The sequence below is a fragment of the Carassius carassius genome, chromosome 34, assembly GCF_963082965.1.
Source record: "Carassius carassius chromosome 34, fCarCar2.1, whole genome shotgun sequence".
Taxonomy (NCBI): Eukaryota; Metazoa; Chordata; class Actinopteri; order Cypriniformes; family Cyprinidae; genus Carassius; species Carassius carassius.
The window spans coordinates 3,612,823-3,630,376 of record NC_081788.1 but is presented as its reverse complement, the minus strand read 5'-3'; the positions used below and the strand labels follow the sequence as shown (position 1 = coordinate 3,630,376).

The window sequence follows — 17,554 nt, the reverse complement described above, 5'->3', positions numbered from 1 at the left end:
AGTGTCACATGTAACATCAGTCGATCACATGATCATTTAGAAATCATTCTAATATTCTGATTTATTATGAGTGTTGGAAACAGTTCTGCTGTCGAATATATTTGATCAATAAAAGGTTATAAAGAACTGCATTTATTAAAAAAAAAAAAAAAAAAAAATCTAATAATATATTTTCTTTACTATCACTTTTTATCAATTTAACACATCCTTGCTGAATAAAAATATTGATTTTATTTAAAAAAAGAAAGAAAAAAAAATGACTGACCCCAAATTACTGACCAGTAGTGTATATTGTTATTACAAAATATTTATATTTTAAAAACATAGCTTCTTTTTTTACTTTTTATTCATCAAAGTATCCTAAAAAAGTATCACATGTTCTGAAAAAATATTAAGCAGCAGAACTGTTTCCATCTTTGATAATGAATCATCATATTAGAATGATTTCTAAAGGATCATGTGATAATGATCCTAAAAATTCAGCTTTGCATCACAGAAATAAATTATAATTTAAAGTATAATACATTTAAAAACAATTATTTTAAATTGTAATAATATATCACAATATTATATTTATTATATTTTTCTGTATTTTTGATCAAATAAATGCAGGCTTGATGAGCAGAAGAAACTTCTTTCAAAAACATTAAAAATAGTAATGTTTCCAAACTTTTGGTCTGTACTGTATATATGTGTGTGTGTGTGTGTGTGTGTGTGTGTGTGTGTGTGTGTGTGTGTAGTATATATATGTATATGTGTATTTAATTTAACACATCAGAAAAGACATATGACCTTTGCTTTAAAGAAAACAGACGAGCCATTTCGGACGACTAATCATCATCTTCTCCATTACAAATCTTGTCATTTTTATATGGGTAATTTTGTGAAATTGCCTGCTTATTTGTGAAAAACTCTTGGTTGAACAAGTTTGTCATTTTATATTATACAACGTAAGTCACTGCAACATTTGCATGTTAGAACTCGTCACTGATTCAGAGCAGATTTCATGATCTGTCTACATTTGCATATATGACCAGACTTGAAATTCAAGACAGAAACATGTATTCTATGTGCGATCTGAAGGACAAGGCTTTTATTTTGATTGAAGACTGTCGAGGGTTTTCTTAACCTTCATTAATTAAATGTTGACCCTTGTTTTTTTTTAAGTCCTTGTTGGAGCATTCTTTATTTCACTTCAGATTCAGTAAGAATTGAAATCAAGAGACATTTCCTGAAATCACCAAGGGTCGTTGAGTTTATGAAACTGAACCAACACCTTAAAGGGCAGGCCACTTAATGCAAATTCCTTATGATTGGACTTCCTTTGTCTTCTTACTGCTGCGTACCCTAACCCAGAACCCCTTCCCCCATGTCTTGGACCGTGTCCCACGCACACAAAAGGGCTCTTTCAGCTGAAGTGCAGGAAGAGTTTGGGCTCAGTGGGAGGCTTCTTGGGTCAATGTTAAAGCCCATCTTTGTGTGGGACAACAGGGCCGGACCATTAACAATAAAATTACACTTTAACCAGGTCTTCCAGACAGTGCCAAAAACATATTTACATGACAAAAGGGAAGGGGGTAGCGTGGGTCTGTCTCAAATGGCCGTTGAGTGCTTCCTTTATAATGCGGTGGGAGAAGTCAGTGATGAGATTTATCCCAAAAACACATCATCCTTGCATGGAAGGTCATGGATTTGTTATGATTCACTCACTGATGAATTAAGCTATTCATACCTGCTTCATTTTTGTCTTTGTCGATTTGCTGTCTGTTAAATATTTTGCACATTGGATATGATTGCTAGAGAGATGAACTGTTTTGACCATATAATATGAGGATATTTTGAGATAAATGGGAGTTTAAGGAATGATAAGTATACAGTTTTGTATTTAAATATACACAAATTTCCTAAACTAGTTTTGATAATCTCTCGCTCTTGAAATTAAATTTTATAAAACTTGATTATAATATAACTAAGTAATGGAACAACAAGCACCAATAAAGCAGTGATTAATAAAATATTATATGAATAAAATTATATATACAATTTTAAAAGTGCCAAGTGTTGAATAAGATTAAAGTAGACATACTCCTATGTAAATTAATAAATGTACTTTCTCAGTTCAGTTCAAAATAGCTTTACTGACACGTATAGATAAGCGCACAGACGTATATCTATATAAAAATATAACTAGAGGTACCAAACCCGTTCTGTAAATATTTTCTTTTATTTATTATAAAATATGCAAGCGTACCACTTTATGAATATTTATTTACATATTTATATTTTCACTTTTTAAAAGCTCATAATAAATTGTGAAAAATGCATTATTTTTACGTTCTGGTCTTTTTTTATTTTTTTATTTTTTAGTTACATGGGTTGTATATGTTTGAGTTATATATTTGCCAGTATGTCGGCAAGGTTATATGGGGTCTTGAATTCTGGGCCGTGCTAATTCTTTATGTAACCAATCGTGACGATACGTAATGCTATTTCCATATGATTGACAGTAAATATAACCAATGAGCGTCAATGAAATAATTGACGTAGATTTAACCGACCAATTGGATTGAGGGATGGGTGGAGACATGTGACAGAATATCGCCCGGCATCTTCACTCAGTCCGTCCAGTTCGATCGGCAACGGGAGCGAAGAAAGCAAAGCGGAGAGCCCGAAGGCAGCAGCCCCCACCACCGCCGGCCCAGGTTACCATCTAGCACCGGGAAAACACACTAGAGAGCCACCGCCGGCTTTACCAACAAGAAAACAACATGAGCAGCGAGGCCGAGACACAGCAGCCGCCGCAGCCTGCCGCCGACGCGGAGAGCCCGTCCAGCCCATCCAGCCCGGCAGCTACCGCGGGGGATAAGAAGGTCATCGGTAAGCCTGTCAGCGAAACCTCAGTCCTCTCGGGCTGCGGACTCGTTCATTCACAATAATATATTTCTTTTAATACGTCTGACCTTAAGTTCTAACACAAATTAGGAGAAACGTTAAAGGTTTTTTCCGTTAATGAAAGCGTGTGGCCTCACTGCGACTGTGTAGTGTCGTTATTCAGCCACCAATTTAATATTAACGTTACTCCTGTATTAACGTGGCTACTTGGCGAGTGTTTTTGTTATGGAGTTTTTTTACTTAATCCGTTGAATGACTTATGTAAGTTACTTTTAAACTTCAGACGTTTAACGGTCTCAGTCGGTTTGAATGTTCGCTCGCGTGCAGCGTTCCATCACATCCGCGTGCCGCCATGACGCGTGCTCGAGCCCGAGGCCTGCTTCAGGCACCACGAGTCCCAGCGCGCTTCTCACTATAAAGAGCCACTAACGTTAATTACTGCCCCGTAACCCACCGATACGACTACTATATTCTATCCGTGTATGTATTTGTTTACGCCGTTGATGTTGACGGTCCGTGAAACCGATCCTTGAGCTTGGCCTTGATCGTGATATGATGACCCAGATCGTTATTAGCCAATCGACTGAAACCCGTAATGTTACACCGTGTAATTACACGAGTCCAGCTGTCGTGTTCAGCGTGCACCGCGTCGCTCTGAGTCAGCATCGATTATCGCGAAGACTGGAGTCTTGGAGAAAGCGAATATAAGCCAGACCAAACACTGTCTCTTTGTTCGAGCGGGGCGTTTGACGCGTCGCGCATACGTGTCCTTATTAACACATTCAACGCCGTCACTTGAATGATCCCATCAGCCAGCAGGCGATTTATTGTACGGATTTCGTAACGTTCGTATAAATAAGGATCGTCTGCCTTTTTCTCGCGACCCCGCGTATAAAATGTCCGCCATGGTGATTCGATGATGGACGCTTCTTTTGTCTTTTCTGCTGTACAAACCTCGAGCGCATTGGAAGTTTAGTCAGAAATACTAATCCCCGTCAGTCGAGATCTGAACGAGAATATATCTCCTCGTAGTGCCTGTTTGTATCTAGTAAAGAGGTTGGACAATCGAGACTGTTTGGCCTCGATCCGGCCACATGGCTGTGGCTGGCTAGCTTGCTAACTGCAGTTAGCATCTCAACAGCATCATTTCCTACTTCAACTCTGCACTGGGCTTACTGATAGACCGACACCAGGCCATCTTTCACCCCCAAGAACTAGTTTTATATTTTCAAAAAAAAAAAAAATATATATATATATATATATATATATATAAAAAAACTAAGAAAACACAGTTTCTCACTAAACGCTCCCTTGCAGCCCCCTGGGGTTTCAGTTAAAAATCCGTCTTGATGTAAGTGACAATTCTGTCATCTCTGACTCACCCTGAAGTTGTTCCAAACCTGTATGAGTTTCTTTCTTCTGTTGAACACAAAAGATTATACTTTGGCTACCAGCAACTGCATTGTTACCTGCATTCTTCATTGACATCCACAGTATGACAAGAAAATATTAGGGCAGTCTTCAGAGTATCATATTTTGTGTTCAACAGAATAAAGAAGCTCATACAGGTTTGGAACAACTTCAGGGTGAGTCAGAGATGACAGAATTGTCATTTGTGAGTGAACTATAGTTTTAAACCCTGTGTTGTGCCTTAATACTATGTTTTCTTCATTCTGTATTTAAAATTTGGGCCTTAACGTGGATGGGGTTTAATAATGTGAATTCTGTGGGTCAGGGCCTTTCATGGTGATGGAGTCTCTTCTGATAAGAGCAGCTGCCTTTGCATCGCAGTCTATTAAAAGCTCCTCAGTTGGAGGTTATAAATAGAAGACACAAAATGGACTCGCCAATGATGGTTTTTAAATGGCTTTGCTAGTTTAATGCATCTCTCTCTCTCAACAGTTGTAGCTTTACTTAAAAAGACTTCTAGAGAATAGTGTACAATCTGTCAAAACAATCTCTGTGTGGTTCTAAACTCTTAAGTTTTTCTTTTTGAAGCAACAAAAGTCCTGGGGACAGTGAAATGGTTCAATGTAAGGAACGGCTACGGTTTCATCAACAGGTAAATAACATTCTCTAAAGACTCTCTGATATGATATGTGGGTCAGGGAACATCCGCAATCCTATTACAGCCTTTATGTGCTTACAAAGCCAGACTTGACTTGCACTAGCAAGCTAATATTTATTCAAATATTTAACTTGCTGTTCTGTTCTGCACTGCATGCTTTAGTCTTCATCTGTTCTCAATTATTAACATTACACTCTGAACTTTTGCAGGAATGACACCAAGGAAGATGTCTTTGTGCACCAGGTAATCATTTGCTTTAATTGTCACCATGTTGGTGTGGGAATGTTATTTGATTGCTTGTTTGTGTCCAGACCGCCATTAAGAAGAACAACCCGAGGAAATATCTTCGTAGCGTTGGGGACGGAGAGACTGTGGAGTTTGATGTCGTAGAAGGGGAGAAGGTGGGCTTGAGTTTTGTTTAGAGTTCAAAAATAATACATTGTTCTATCCACTATTAGAACCTTGATGAATGAATGCCATGAAAATATCTTTTTTAAAATATATATATATAATAAATAAAATAAATAAAGCAGAGCGTGACCTGTATTGTATTGGAGTAACTTTATATTTGTTTTGTCACTACATAATTCAAATATTTCAGTTTATTTCATAGTTCGACTTTAATCTCCAATAGGCTAAGCATTAATAAAAATGATCATAGTTTTGACTGAATGTGTAGTTGGGGCGATATATATTGGGTGTTTTATTCCTTAAGTGCTAAAAAAAAAAAAAAGTACAGTAAAAATAGTTTTTAATTCCTTACATAAGCTACATTAAGGGAATATTGATCAAATATCACATTTCTGCCTAGACTACTGTGCATGAGCCTTTTCATAATTACTTACAGGAAATTCTTCCATTCTGCGTCCATTATCAAAACTTAATCTGTGTCTATTGAATTAGGAGATATCTGATATCCATTTGTCTTCATTCTTTCAGGGTGCCGAGGCAGCCAATGTTACTGGCCCAGGTGGCGTTCCTGTGCAGGGCAGTAAGTATGCGGCTGACAGGAACCGCTACAGGCGGTACCCCCGCAGGAGGGGCCCCCCTCGTGACTATCAGGATAACTATCAGAGTGATGGAGAGACACGGGAGAAGAGAGAAGAGGAAGAAAACGCCCCCGAGGGTGAGATGCAGGAACAGCAGCGTAGACCCACTTACCCTGGCAGAAGACGCTACCCACCATACTTTGTGCAAAGGCGTTACGGCAGACGCCCCCCATACAGCAACGCCCCCCAGAGAGGAGAAATGCCCGAGGTAGGCTGACACCAAAAAAAAACCTTTCTCTTTTTGAATTGATTGTAACATTAAATAGTATTTTGTCTTTAGCTTTTTGCCTGAGATATGCTCTTCTTGGCTTCTAGGGTGGGGAAGGTGATGAAAACCAAGGCGGTCCAGACCAGGGCAACAAACCAATGAGGCAGAACTACTACAGAGGCTTCCGACCAAGGTTCAGAGCAAGGTTTGCATGTCGTATTTGCAGCAGTAAGATGAGCAAGACTGCAGTTAGGGTTGAGCGATATTTCAAGTATTCACAATATTTGCAATTGTGTAATATTGTGAATACCTTTTTAGTTTGGCTGCTAAATCTCCCAAATAATTGTTCCTCAAATCTGGCCCTGGAAAGGCCACTGCCCTAAAACATTAACTCCAACCCTAAACAAACACATCTGAGAAAGCTAATCATGGAACTCTTCAAGTAGGTGAGTTTGAGCTAAACTCAGGACCGGATTTGAGGAACTCTGTCCTAAATACTGTTGTTTCGGAAGGAGAAATGTAGTTGGTCAGTGTCTGCTCAAGTCTGCATGGCATGTTGCATATTAAAATGTTTTTGTAACAACAGCATTTTGTGTAAATACAAATTTTTATACCTCCATACATTAATGTGATAACCATGCTGCTTTAATCAAGGTGTTATAGAATGAATAGTCTTTTTTTTTTTTTTTTAGCTTAGTTTCTGCTTGCATTAAACCTTAGTTTAAGTTCTAGTCTCTTTAACAGCTGGTTCTTTGATTGTTCCACTGAGAGCACGATGGACCCTCTACGACAGGGGTCACCAAACTCAGTCCTTGAGGGCCGGTGTCCTGCAGAGTTTAGTTAATGCACCAGAACCAGCTAATCAAGCTTTTACTAGATATAAGTTGGAGCTAAATTCTGCAGGGCATCGGCCCCCCAGGACAGAGTTTGGGGACCCCTGATCTACAGCATCTTGCTGTTTGGAGCAGTTTCTCTGATTTGATCCTTTAGATTTGGTGGCTCTTTTAAGCTGTCGGAGCAGTTCACCATCAGTGTACACTGTTCCTGACATCACTGTGTGTCTATCCCACAGGGGACCTCCACGTCCCCGGCCGGTGCGGGAAGGGGAGGAGGAGGAAGAGAAGGAGAACCAGGGCGAAGGTGGGCAGAGCCAGGAACCCCGTCAGCGTCGCTACCGCCGCAACTTCAACTACCGCCGCAGACGGCCCCAGACAACCAAGCCTCAGGACGGCAAGGACAGCAAGGCAGCTGACGCATCAGCCGACAAACCAGCCGCTCCCGAAGCAGAACAGGGCGGAGCAGAATAACTGCCACCGGCTTGAACATCTAGACCATCCGGCCGGGTGGGTGCAGCTGTTAGTGCATGTGAATAAACAGACTAGCCCATCAAGTGTGTTGTGTGCTTGACAGTAGCAGACTCTCAGAGAAACACTCATGAGTCAGTCCTGTAAATATTTTCTTTGTATTTGGGCTTTTTTTTGTTGTTGTTGTTGTTGTTGAACACATAGAGCTTAAATTTCACCCCCAAAAGAAAATGTCGAATTCTATTCTTTGATTTAAGACAATAAAGTCCATTTGTTGAAGCATTATGATTTACTTCACTTTGCCATCATTTTCATATCAATATTCACTGTGAGATTCATATTACTGTTTAAAATAATGTAGTGTTTATACATTATGGAATTGTTTTTTTTATGCCACTTCCAAAATGTATTGTAATTTTACTGTAACAGTGCACAATTGTTATAAATGTAATCTAAAAACATCTATAACACAATGATTTATTTTATGCTTTTTTTGGGTGAGCTATGACTGAGGTCTGCTCTCTGTGAATTGCTGTTTTATCAGCACATAACTGTGGCAGTAGAAGGGAAGGAGGGATCTGTAGATAATGATGGTTCAGCTTCAGTTTGCACTTTTCATTGATGAAAGGCTAGATGATAAGCAGTGGATTTGATTTAGCAGACCATCTGCTCTGGCCTATTGTGCTCATGCTGCTAATTTATAGATTACAGAAGTTGTTTTAAGCATGCTAACCTCCTTTTGTTTGTTTGCATTTGCAGTTTTGTCAAGAAGAAACATCAAAGATCTGAGCAATAAGAAACAGATATGACTTCAATCGTGTAAGCTTGCAAAATGCATTTCGACCAGATAACCACCGATTGCCTGCAGACTCTATGCAGACCTGTTTTCTTTTTCCATTGTTTTTATGTGACAGCTTAAAGTTTTGGGGAAACAACAGATGTTTTTCTAAATCGGTCTTAAGTTTTTACACTAAATGGTTTTTAAAAGTAATTTGATATCTGGTCAGTTTGACATTTTTAAATAACTTTTTATGTATCCAAACGTGAATTTCAACAAAGGCAAGCTGAAATAAAAACCAGAAACAGTTCCTCTTGTGTGAGTGGTGTTTGCTGTGATCTAACAGTTCACGAGGTCTGGAGAAAGTACAGTATGCTCAGTGAAGTGAGACGGTTCGCTCAGACGTCAGTCTCCTTGCGCAGTCGCTCCATACGCTGGATGTTGTTCTCCATAGCAGTGCGGTTTGTGATCTGAGTGGCACAGCTGGCAGGAAACCAGCCCCTCTCTCCATCTCTCATCCGCTCTCCATGACACCAGCCTGTGGCAAGACAGGGACTCACACATTGACCCAATTCTTCAATATTTATATGCATTTATTTAGTTAATGCCTATTCAAACAAGAAAGTGTTATGAGCGTGTCGTGGTAACAGTGAGAGCATATGAAAAGCTTAATGTAGAGCCTCTCACAGATTGCATTCAGACATTCTGCTGTATAACATGAATGCATAGTATTCATAAAACAGTTGGGATCATTTGTTACATACTATTTCCAGCAATATTCGGAAGTACACATTTTATGGACACTACTAGCCCACAAGGCCATGAGAGATGGTATGTGAATAGCAGTCAAGTGTCACAAAACTGATGCTGTTAGGTTGCATTACAATAAGAACATTACATGTATAATAAGATTACTCACTAAAGGTTCTTTCTTTAAATTCACTCAAAAGGAGTTCCTACTCTTGAGATAGTTAAATGGTCTAGTTTGTACATTTCTGAAATGATTACAAAGAAAACTTCCATATTTACCTTCCACTTCCTGTGAAACGATGACCAGTTCCGCCTGCTGCAGGCTCAGCTCATCTGGTGCTTTTGGCATGTAGGCTTTGGTAGCTTCATACTGAGGCAAGTCTTCGATGGCCAAACAAAATTAAGTGTCAGCAACATGAGATCTTTTAAATAAAAAACGGTGGTTTCCAAGCCTATTTTAATGACAAATGAACGGATCAGACTCACCGTCATTAGCGATGCTCTTGGTTTTTTTGACATCCTGTAGTGCTGTGACCCATCGAGCTCTGTTCAGCCTAAAAACATTTCAGATCAATAATCCATCACTTACAACAGTAAACGGGCAAAAACACTAAACACTAAAATGTTAAATCTAAGTTGTCCTTCTTTCAGTGCAACTTCTGTGATGTAAACACTAGTCTTTTTTTAGTACACTGAAGTGGTTTACATGGTTACGAAAAATTGTAATCATCCATATAACTTTACACAGACCCCTTAAAAGCCTTATGTTGTCGGCTTAATTAAAATAGTTATACACAATCTACTACATGCCTTCTGTCATCTTTAACAAGTAATAGGCCTGATATAACTATGGTAGAATTATACAGATGTCTCCTAGTACACCTGTCTTTGCTGAAGCAAACGTAATAATTATATTTTTGGTATTATTTCAAGATGACTGAAATGAAGCAACTTCGGTTTACTTGATTATCCATACATCGCTTTTGAGGAAGGTGTTATGTTCCCGCCGTAATAAGAACTACAGGGCACTGATATGAAACAAAACATTTAAATATCATCTTACTAAGACGGTATTGGGGGCATTGGTGTGTTTTTTGTTTTTTTTCTCCTCAAATAGGAGTTTCATATTCTCCTATATCATGATATAAAGCCTGATGTAGCAAATACTGATACTAAACAAACATGCACAAAGCTTGGTTAAAAGAACAGCTCCACCTGCTGACAAACGGGTTTTTAATGGCCATCTTACTTGCTTTCGGCCACGAGTATCATGAGTTCACTGCGGCCGTGGCTGTTGGGATTCATCAGCAGCTTCAGATTGAGTTTAGAGTCCGTCATTTCCTCCTCCACCTCCACCTTGTCCACAGTGGCATAGTCCAACACCACATAGCTCTCCTCACTAGATAAACAGGGTGTTATTGACACTACAATTATGCAACAGAGTCATGAAATTAAGCCAATAAAGTTTAATGCAAGTTGCTCAACTGACTAGATAAAGCAGTCAGTGGGGAGTTTGTTTTTGTAAGTGTATGAATACTGTGCACTTGATGCAAATGTTCTGTAAACCCAGAACACTGTGTAATGCAAAAGAAAGGGTGCTGTGGTATGTATGATAAGAGTGGACACTGAACAGCTGTAACGCATCCCAGGTCTGACCTCTTTTTCTTGGTGACGATGAGCACATCATTGAAGAGGAACAGATAGTAGCTCTTGAAGACGAAAGCCTTCCTAAAAATGCTGAGATCATCGGTGTACAACGCCAGCTCACCGCTCTTCTTCAGCCAGCGGGATGACGACACTAATGGAAAAGGCTAATACAAACACAAAAGGTTGAGAAATACTCCCTCCTAGCTTAATACACATCCCTGGTTTGTGCGTTTATCTTTTCAGAAGCAAGCTATTTTAACGGACAATGGCAATCTTTCCTTTTCGGCTGATTTCACTCTTCCCTAAACTCTTGACATCAGGCAACCGCAACCAACGCAGGATAACGCAAATGTCAAATTAAAATGGAAAGATTTTATAGATAAAATACCAAAAATCTAGGCCTCACCTGGAACTGCGTTCTTTACCTGCCTCAATTAAAAGTAAGCTTTATCAATAGCTTCATAAACGCGTACCTTGATTTTGCCGAACTCCATCTGTTTCTGGATGGTGTACATCTGCTCCGTCCGCTCCATCCTCCGCGCTCCATCATTACAGTGCTTCACCAGCTGACAGGAGAAAAGATTCAGAACAGCTGTGGAAAACTGCTTCAGCACAGGCCCGAGTTTGTGCTACTAAACCGTTTCTGAATAACGTCATGACATACAGTATGTATGTTGCAATCACACTTGTGTGTACTAAGGCTCCGACAGAAGCATATATCATCCTTAAAGGGTTAGTTCGCCCAATTTGCAAAATTATGTCATTAATAACTCACCCTCATGTCGTTCCAAACCAGTAAGACCTCCGTTCATCTTCGGGACACAGTTTAAGATATTTTAGATTTAGTCCGAGAGCTCTCAGTCCCTCCATTGAAGCTGTGTGTACGGTCTACTGTCCATGTCCAGAAAGGTAAGAAAAACATCATCAAAGTAGTCCATGTGACATCAGAGGGTCAGTTAGAATTTTTTGAAGCATCGAAAATACATTTTGGTCCAAAAATAGCAAAAATGATGACTTTATTCAGCATTGTCTTCGCTTCTGTGTCTGTTGTGTGAGAGAGTTTAAAACAAAGCAGTTTGTCATATCCGGTTCACGAACGAATCATTCAATGTAACCGGATCTTTTTGAACCAGTTCACCAAATCGAACTGAATCGTTTTAAACGGTTCACGTCTCCAATACGCATTAATCCACAAATGCCTTAAGCTTTTAATTTGTTTAAAATTTGGCTGACACTCCCTCTGAGTTAAAACAAACCAATATCCCGGAGTAATTCATGTACTCAAACAGTACACTGACTGAACTGCTGTGAAGAGAGAGATGAACACCGAGCCGTTCACGAGTCAAGAACCGGTTGCATCGGTTTTCGGATCACCACTAGTTCTTTCTGACAGTTTGATTCATTAAAAACCGGTTGAAGAAAACGGTTCACCGGTTCTTTTGCGCTCAACGTAATGACATCATTGGCGATGATTGCCCTTGATTCAAGCCTTCGGTTTCCCCGCGCTCATAACATTAGCACAGAATCAGTTCAGAATCAATCACCAAAAGAATCAGTTCGGTTCAGACGCTCTGTGTGTCGGTTTGCTTCACGCTGAATCACACATGCGCAGTATCATCAGCTCTTCGGTTCTCGAATCGGACACGTCTGACAGAACCGGTTCTTGACTCGTGAACGAGTCATTATCTGGCTCGGCTCGGTGTTCATCTTCAGTTCTCTCTTCACAGCAGTTCAGTCAGTGTACTGTTTGAGTAAATGAATTACTCCGGGATATTGGTTTGTTTGAACTCAGAGGAAGTGTCAGCCACATAAAAAAAGTTAACAGCTTAAGTCATTTGTGGATTAATGCGTATTGGAGACGCGAACCGTTTAAAGCGATTCAGTTCGATTTGGTGAACTGGTTCAAAAAGATCCGGTTACATCGAATGATTCGTTCGCGAACCGGATATGACAAACTGCTTTGTTTTGAACTCTCTCATAACAGACACGGAAGAGAAGACTGATGAATAAGGTCTTAGTTTTTGTTATTTTTGGACCAAAATGTATTTTCGATGCTTCAAAAAATTCTAACTGACCCTCTGATGTCACATGGACTACTTTAATTATGTTTTTCTTACCTTTCTGGACATGGACAGTATACCGTACACACAGCTTCAATGGAGGGACTGAGAGCTCTCGGACTAAATCTAAAATATCTTAAACTGTGTCCCGAAGATGAACGGAGGTCTCGCGGGTTTGGAACGACATGAGGGTGAGTTATTAATTACATAATTATGCAAATTGGGCTACTAACCCTTTAACCTCTGTGCACCACTAAACACTTTGTTACTAATCTACTCAAAGATCAACTAGTTTTGAGAAGGTGTAGTTTTATGATGTACAGTGAGTAGCAGTGTACCTTACTGATAGCTTTGAAAGCCCAACAGGCAGCAAAGTATTCAGCGCTCTCTTTAGGGGTCTTCTGACAGATGGTCTGTGTCGATGTGGAAAGACAAAATATAAAACACAGTTTCAGTACAAGTTCTAATGTTTCAGTGCAAGATCTACCGGTTTAGAAGCAAACACACATGTGAACCAGCAAGTCAACATCTTTAGGTTCACTGGAAAATTACAGGAAAGATGTCATGCAGTCATGTGCATCTAAGATGAGCGCGCACACACATCACTGTAATTACCAGTCCAGCCTCAGATTCACTTGCATATTACAAAATCTTTATATTTCACTTCGATATCCACTATTAACCTGATGCCAACACAAGCTGATGCTCCTAGTACTTTTGCATTTATTTTTGTTAATACAGTTTAAGTTGTAATTATGAATGTTGACTGTATAGTTATTATGCAATAATGCTTGCAATGCAAAAATATTTAACGAGTCTAAAACTAGCTTTAACAAAATCATTCTCTGCAGTGACATTTATAAAACATCAGCAGAAAAACCCATTCATAAAATCATGCTAACGTAAAGTGACAATTTCCACAATGTTTTTTTTATTTTTTTACCATTTCTTCAGATACACTACCATTCTACATTTTTGAATAATATATATATTTAAAAAAAAATTTTTTTGAAAGAAGTCTGCTTTCAAGTGTGCATTTATTTGATCCAAAATACAGTGAAAACATAACACTTTAAAGTGTTTCTTCTATTTTCATCAGCCATAACTGCAGTCACATGATCCTTCAGTAATCTTTCTAATATGCTGATTTGCTGCTCAGTTTTGGTGCTTTTTTTATTATCACTTATTACTGGTTTTTAATTTTTAGTAATTGGTTTATATTATTAACATTTTTGAAAACGTTATTTCTGTGGAAACTGATTTTTTTTTCAGGATTCTCAGATGAATATAAGGTTAAATGAACAGTATTTATTTATTGTAGCCTTTTCAATATTGTTCATAAAAACAATTATTAATAATTGGGCATCAATAATAATTGAGCTGCAAATCAGCATATTAGAATGAGGATCAAATAAACAAATAAATAAAATGTAGCTTCAATGAGCATAAAATACTTTAAAAAAATAAAAAAATAAATAAAACTAAATTAAATGCATTTAAAATTAAATAAAATTAAATAAAATTTAATAAATTTAAATGAATTAAATATTAAATAAAATTTTAAATAAAATTAAATTTCCAAACTTCTGGTAGTTTACACTAGCTATATTCCCAAACTCTGAGAAGAATTTAAAGGCAGCACTGGAGCAGAGGTGGAACTGACTTTGATGCCCAATTTAAATCTGTGCTTAACAGGAGGATTGTGTCTCTTACATCTAAAAGAAGAGGCAGACGAGTGATTCTCTGCATTGGTAAGATGAGGAAGGAGATCATGGGCAAACCTCCACACGCTTCACTGCCTTCAATCTCCTTCAGAGTTTCTCGAAAGGCACTGTTACTTGACCTAAAACACAGAGACGAACCACAAGTCACTCATGGCTTTGTAAGGACGCGTTCATTATTTTAGATGGGCTTCAGTGCTCACAGGAGTTTCTGGAGCGTTCTCTGCTGGAAGGTCTCATTGGAGCAGTACACAATATATGGCTCGAAATGTTGAGTCGCATATTTATTCACTATATCACTGATGTCCCGGATCACAGGGTGAACTTGGTGACGCATGTCCAGATCCTCAAAAAACCTAAGAAACATTAGAGAGCATATGTGGTTATTAATGAAATTCTCTGTCGCAAACAATGTCTAAATATGGTAAATGATCAATGCAGTGCAAATGTATTTGATTATTTCTTTTAGGCAGCTGCCAAAAGGAAATACTAGGACAGGGCTCCTCAAATCTTGCCCTGGAGCTCCAACCACCTACCTGTGATTTTCTAATGAACCTGAAGACATTGATTAGCATGCTTCAGTGTGTTTGATTAGGGTTAGAGCTCAGATCCCTGTACCAGGATGTGAACAGCACCAGATCACCAGGGGGCGCAAAACCCTCACCTAACTCTCTGCTGCTCACACTTTATTTAAAAGTTTAACAGCATTTTAAAATAAAATTATACATGCATCATTTCTCTAAATTCTGGACCGTGACCCACTGTTACTGTACTTTTTGGTGATTTCAATGAAATCTTGAACTCTAGAAAATGTCTCTGGTTTCCATTTCAGAAATCTGTTCACCTTAGTTTGAGAAGAATGGACCGCTGGTCAACTTTAACATCACATTTTCACAAATGACTTGCCTTTTTTCAGTATGGCAAATACACAAATACAAAGATTAGTTTTAACCCCAGCTATATGCGAGAGACTTTCTCCATAAGTTCCTATCAAACAGAACCGTTGGAGACTTTATTTCCCAGCCTCACTCCCACACTGCCGCTCATTGAGTGTGCTTGCTTCATAACCAGACCAAACTGCATGACACAACATGCTCTGAAAGCTTCAGCATATATCAGAGCCACTATACTTCAGACGATTTTCGAGCCACACCACTTAGGTTCTCCAGAAGAACCACGCAATTCACAGCTTCTGAGAAACAGGTATAAAGTGTCATTGTAAATGTGTGAAAGCCCCTGTTTTGAGAAACATGAATCCAGGCAGCGGCAAGCTGCTAAACCAGTTTGACCAGCGAGTCTGAACACGTCAAGCCGTGCAGATACTGTAGTCATCTGCTGAAAGCTCATGTGTGATCTTGCATCCAGCTTTTTAATTTCATATTAAATCTGGCTCAGAAAGGAGATGGACCCGTAATTCCACTATTAATGATACACCATATGACACAGTAGTTTTTGTATCAACAGCTGTCATGCACGATATAGATTAGCACACATCAGGCACCAAAGTACGGAGTAAATAACTGCACTTGGAGCAGTGTTGCCAAGTCCTGCAGATCTGGGCTTCTTTGATTCTGTTGCCAGGTTGTTTTGTTAATGTGAGATTTTGGAGCGATTTTGACAGCCGGTTTTGTGAATGTGATTGGGGTAGTCTTGTTATGCAGACATGGCAACCCTGGCCAGTTGGAGCTGCAACATGGTCCACAAAAAAAAAAAATGTTGCATGCTCAAAGTCTTGTGTGACCACCTCATGCTTAAAAAAAATAGCATTGATAATGATTTGATACATTCTGCATATGCACAGAAAGCTTAAAAAATTCTTTAAAAAACAATTGGATCACACTTTCACAGAGTTCTGTCCTTTCATGCATAACCTCAAGTTGTTAATAATATATTTAGTTTCAGTTTCAACAGAAATGTGCATAACTAATACTTTTCTTTCATTAACTTTATATGGTGTGAAAATATACTTCTGAAAACCCACTAAAATATATTTTCTAGATTTCTTTTTTTTTAATGAATGGCATATCATGATCCTTATTAGAATTTCTAACAAAAGAGGATCTTTGTGCGGTTTAAAATGCACGTATTAAAATGTAGAGCAGGAGTGATTGTTAGTACCGTTTGCTGACGTCCTGGATGACAGAGATGTTGGAGAACAGGTGATGGTGCTCGGTTGTTGTCATGGTCTTCTTCAAATCTGCACTGTCTTTAAAATGAGACACCAGGATGCTTAAACTGTGAAGGTAGGAATATTCTGACGTCAGGATTTCAAAGATGGCCTGCAAAGCAAAAAAAAAAAAAAAACAGAAACAATGTGACTTGTGGAGTATCAGACATTTTTTTTTTTTTTTTTTTTTTTCAAATGCATAGTGACATGTAGAAGTGATCTGAACACATTACAAGGAAACCCTCTTATTGCTTGAGCACAACTGATGGATTGACATCATGAACTTTATCAAATTAAAAAAAAAAAACACTAATCTGTGGGGAGAGAGAGAGAGAGAACCTTTAAATGTGACATCAAGAATTATGTAACAAACCAATAACTCTTTAAGGACCAAGACGAAGAAAACACTGCCTTAACTAGTCAATGGTAGTCTGAGCGTTTAGAATGTGATAGTTCTGTTAGAGGTGCTTGCTTGGGCAAGTATTACCAGTTCTCAAACATAAAGTTAGTTATTTAAACAATTAGTCTTTAGCACGCAACCTGTTCCACCCCACTTGTGCTTAAATGCACCTCGGGTCATGTGGCTTGAGGAGAAGTGTGCCATTTATGTTTTCATTGTCAGACTTGTAGTCTTCACCCAGTGGCCAATGAAACCACACAGACTCACAGGACGACTCGGACCATGTTAAGACCACAAAATTATATACAGTATATCAACTATCAGAGATCTGGCGTAATCCTCTTTTTCTCTCCTGAAAAGACCTTTTGTGTCAGTAAATCATTTATTGTAAGACATGCTTTAAAGTTACTGGCACAAACCAGCTTTAGGAAAGAATGGCATTTCTGTGAAAAACCACAATACAGCCTCATTTAAAGCGGCAGGTGGAACAAATGATCATGTGTGGGTGTG

General features: G+C 38.7%; 2 protein-coding genes across 3 annotated transcripts in view; one reads left to right on the top strand and one right to left on the bottom strand.

Moving 5' to 3' along the window:
• The first annotated feature begins 2,607 nt into the window (after positions 1-2,607).
• Positions 2,608-8,609, top strand: LOC132115329 (Y-box-binding protein 1-like). Of its 2 annotated transcripts, none has more exons than XM_059523738.1 (8): positions 2,608-2,877; positions 4,891-4,954; positions 5,170-5,203; positions 5,272-5,361; positions 5,900-6,217; positions 6,325-6,422; positions 7,290-7,560; positions 8,281-8,609. In XM_059523738.1, exons 1-7 carry the CDS (start codon positions 2,769-2,771, stop codon positions 7,522-7,524), a joined length of 948 nt encoding a protein of 315 aa, XP_059379721.1. In that variant the 5' UTR covers positions 2,608-2,768; the 3' UTR covers positions 7,525-7,560; positions 8,281-8,609. The 2 variants fall into 2 exon arrangements, with proteins under 2 accessions (XP_059379721.1, XP_059379722.1); XM_059523739.1 differs by having other exon boundaries at positions 2,611-2,877; positions 6,325-6,410.
• An 85-nt stretch (positions 8,610-8,694) lies between these two features.
• The window catches only part of LOC132115327 (rho guanine nucleotide exchange factor 16-like), a 17,830-nt gene continuing 8,970 nt past the window's right edge, over positions 8,695-17,554 (bottom strand). The window contains exons 6-15 of the mRNA XM_059523737.1: positions 16,596-16,756; positions 14,681-14,833; positions 14,470-14,599; positions 13,095-13,169; positions 11,170-11,262; positions 10,706-10,860; positions 10,299-10,448; positions 9,536-9,603; positions 9,329-9,430; positions 8,695-8,837 (exon numbers count right to left, since the gene is read on the bottom strand). Coding sequence (XP_059379720.1) covers positions 8,698-8,837; positions 9,329-9,430; positions 9,536-9,603; positions 10,299-10,448; positions 10,706-10,860; positions 11,170-11,262; positions 13,095-13,169; positions 14,470-14,599; positions 14,681-14,833; positions 16,596-16,756 — 1,227 coding nt within the window. The 3' untranslated portion in view covers positions 8,695-8,697. The remainder of the gene's footprint in view (positions 8,838-9,328; positions 9,431-9,535; positions 9,604-10,298; positions 10,449-10,705; positions 10,861-11,169; positions 11,263-13,094; positions 13,170-14,469; positions 14,600-14,680; positions 14,834-16,595; positions 16,757-17,554) is intronic.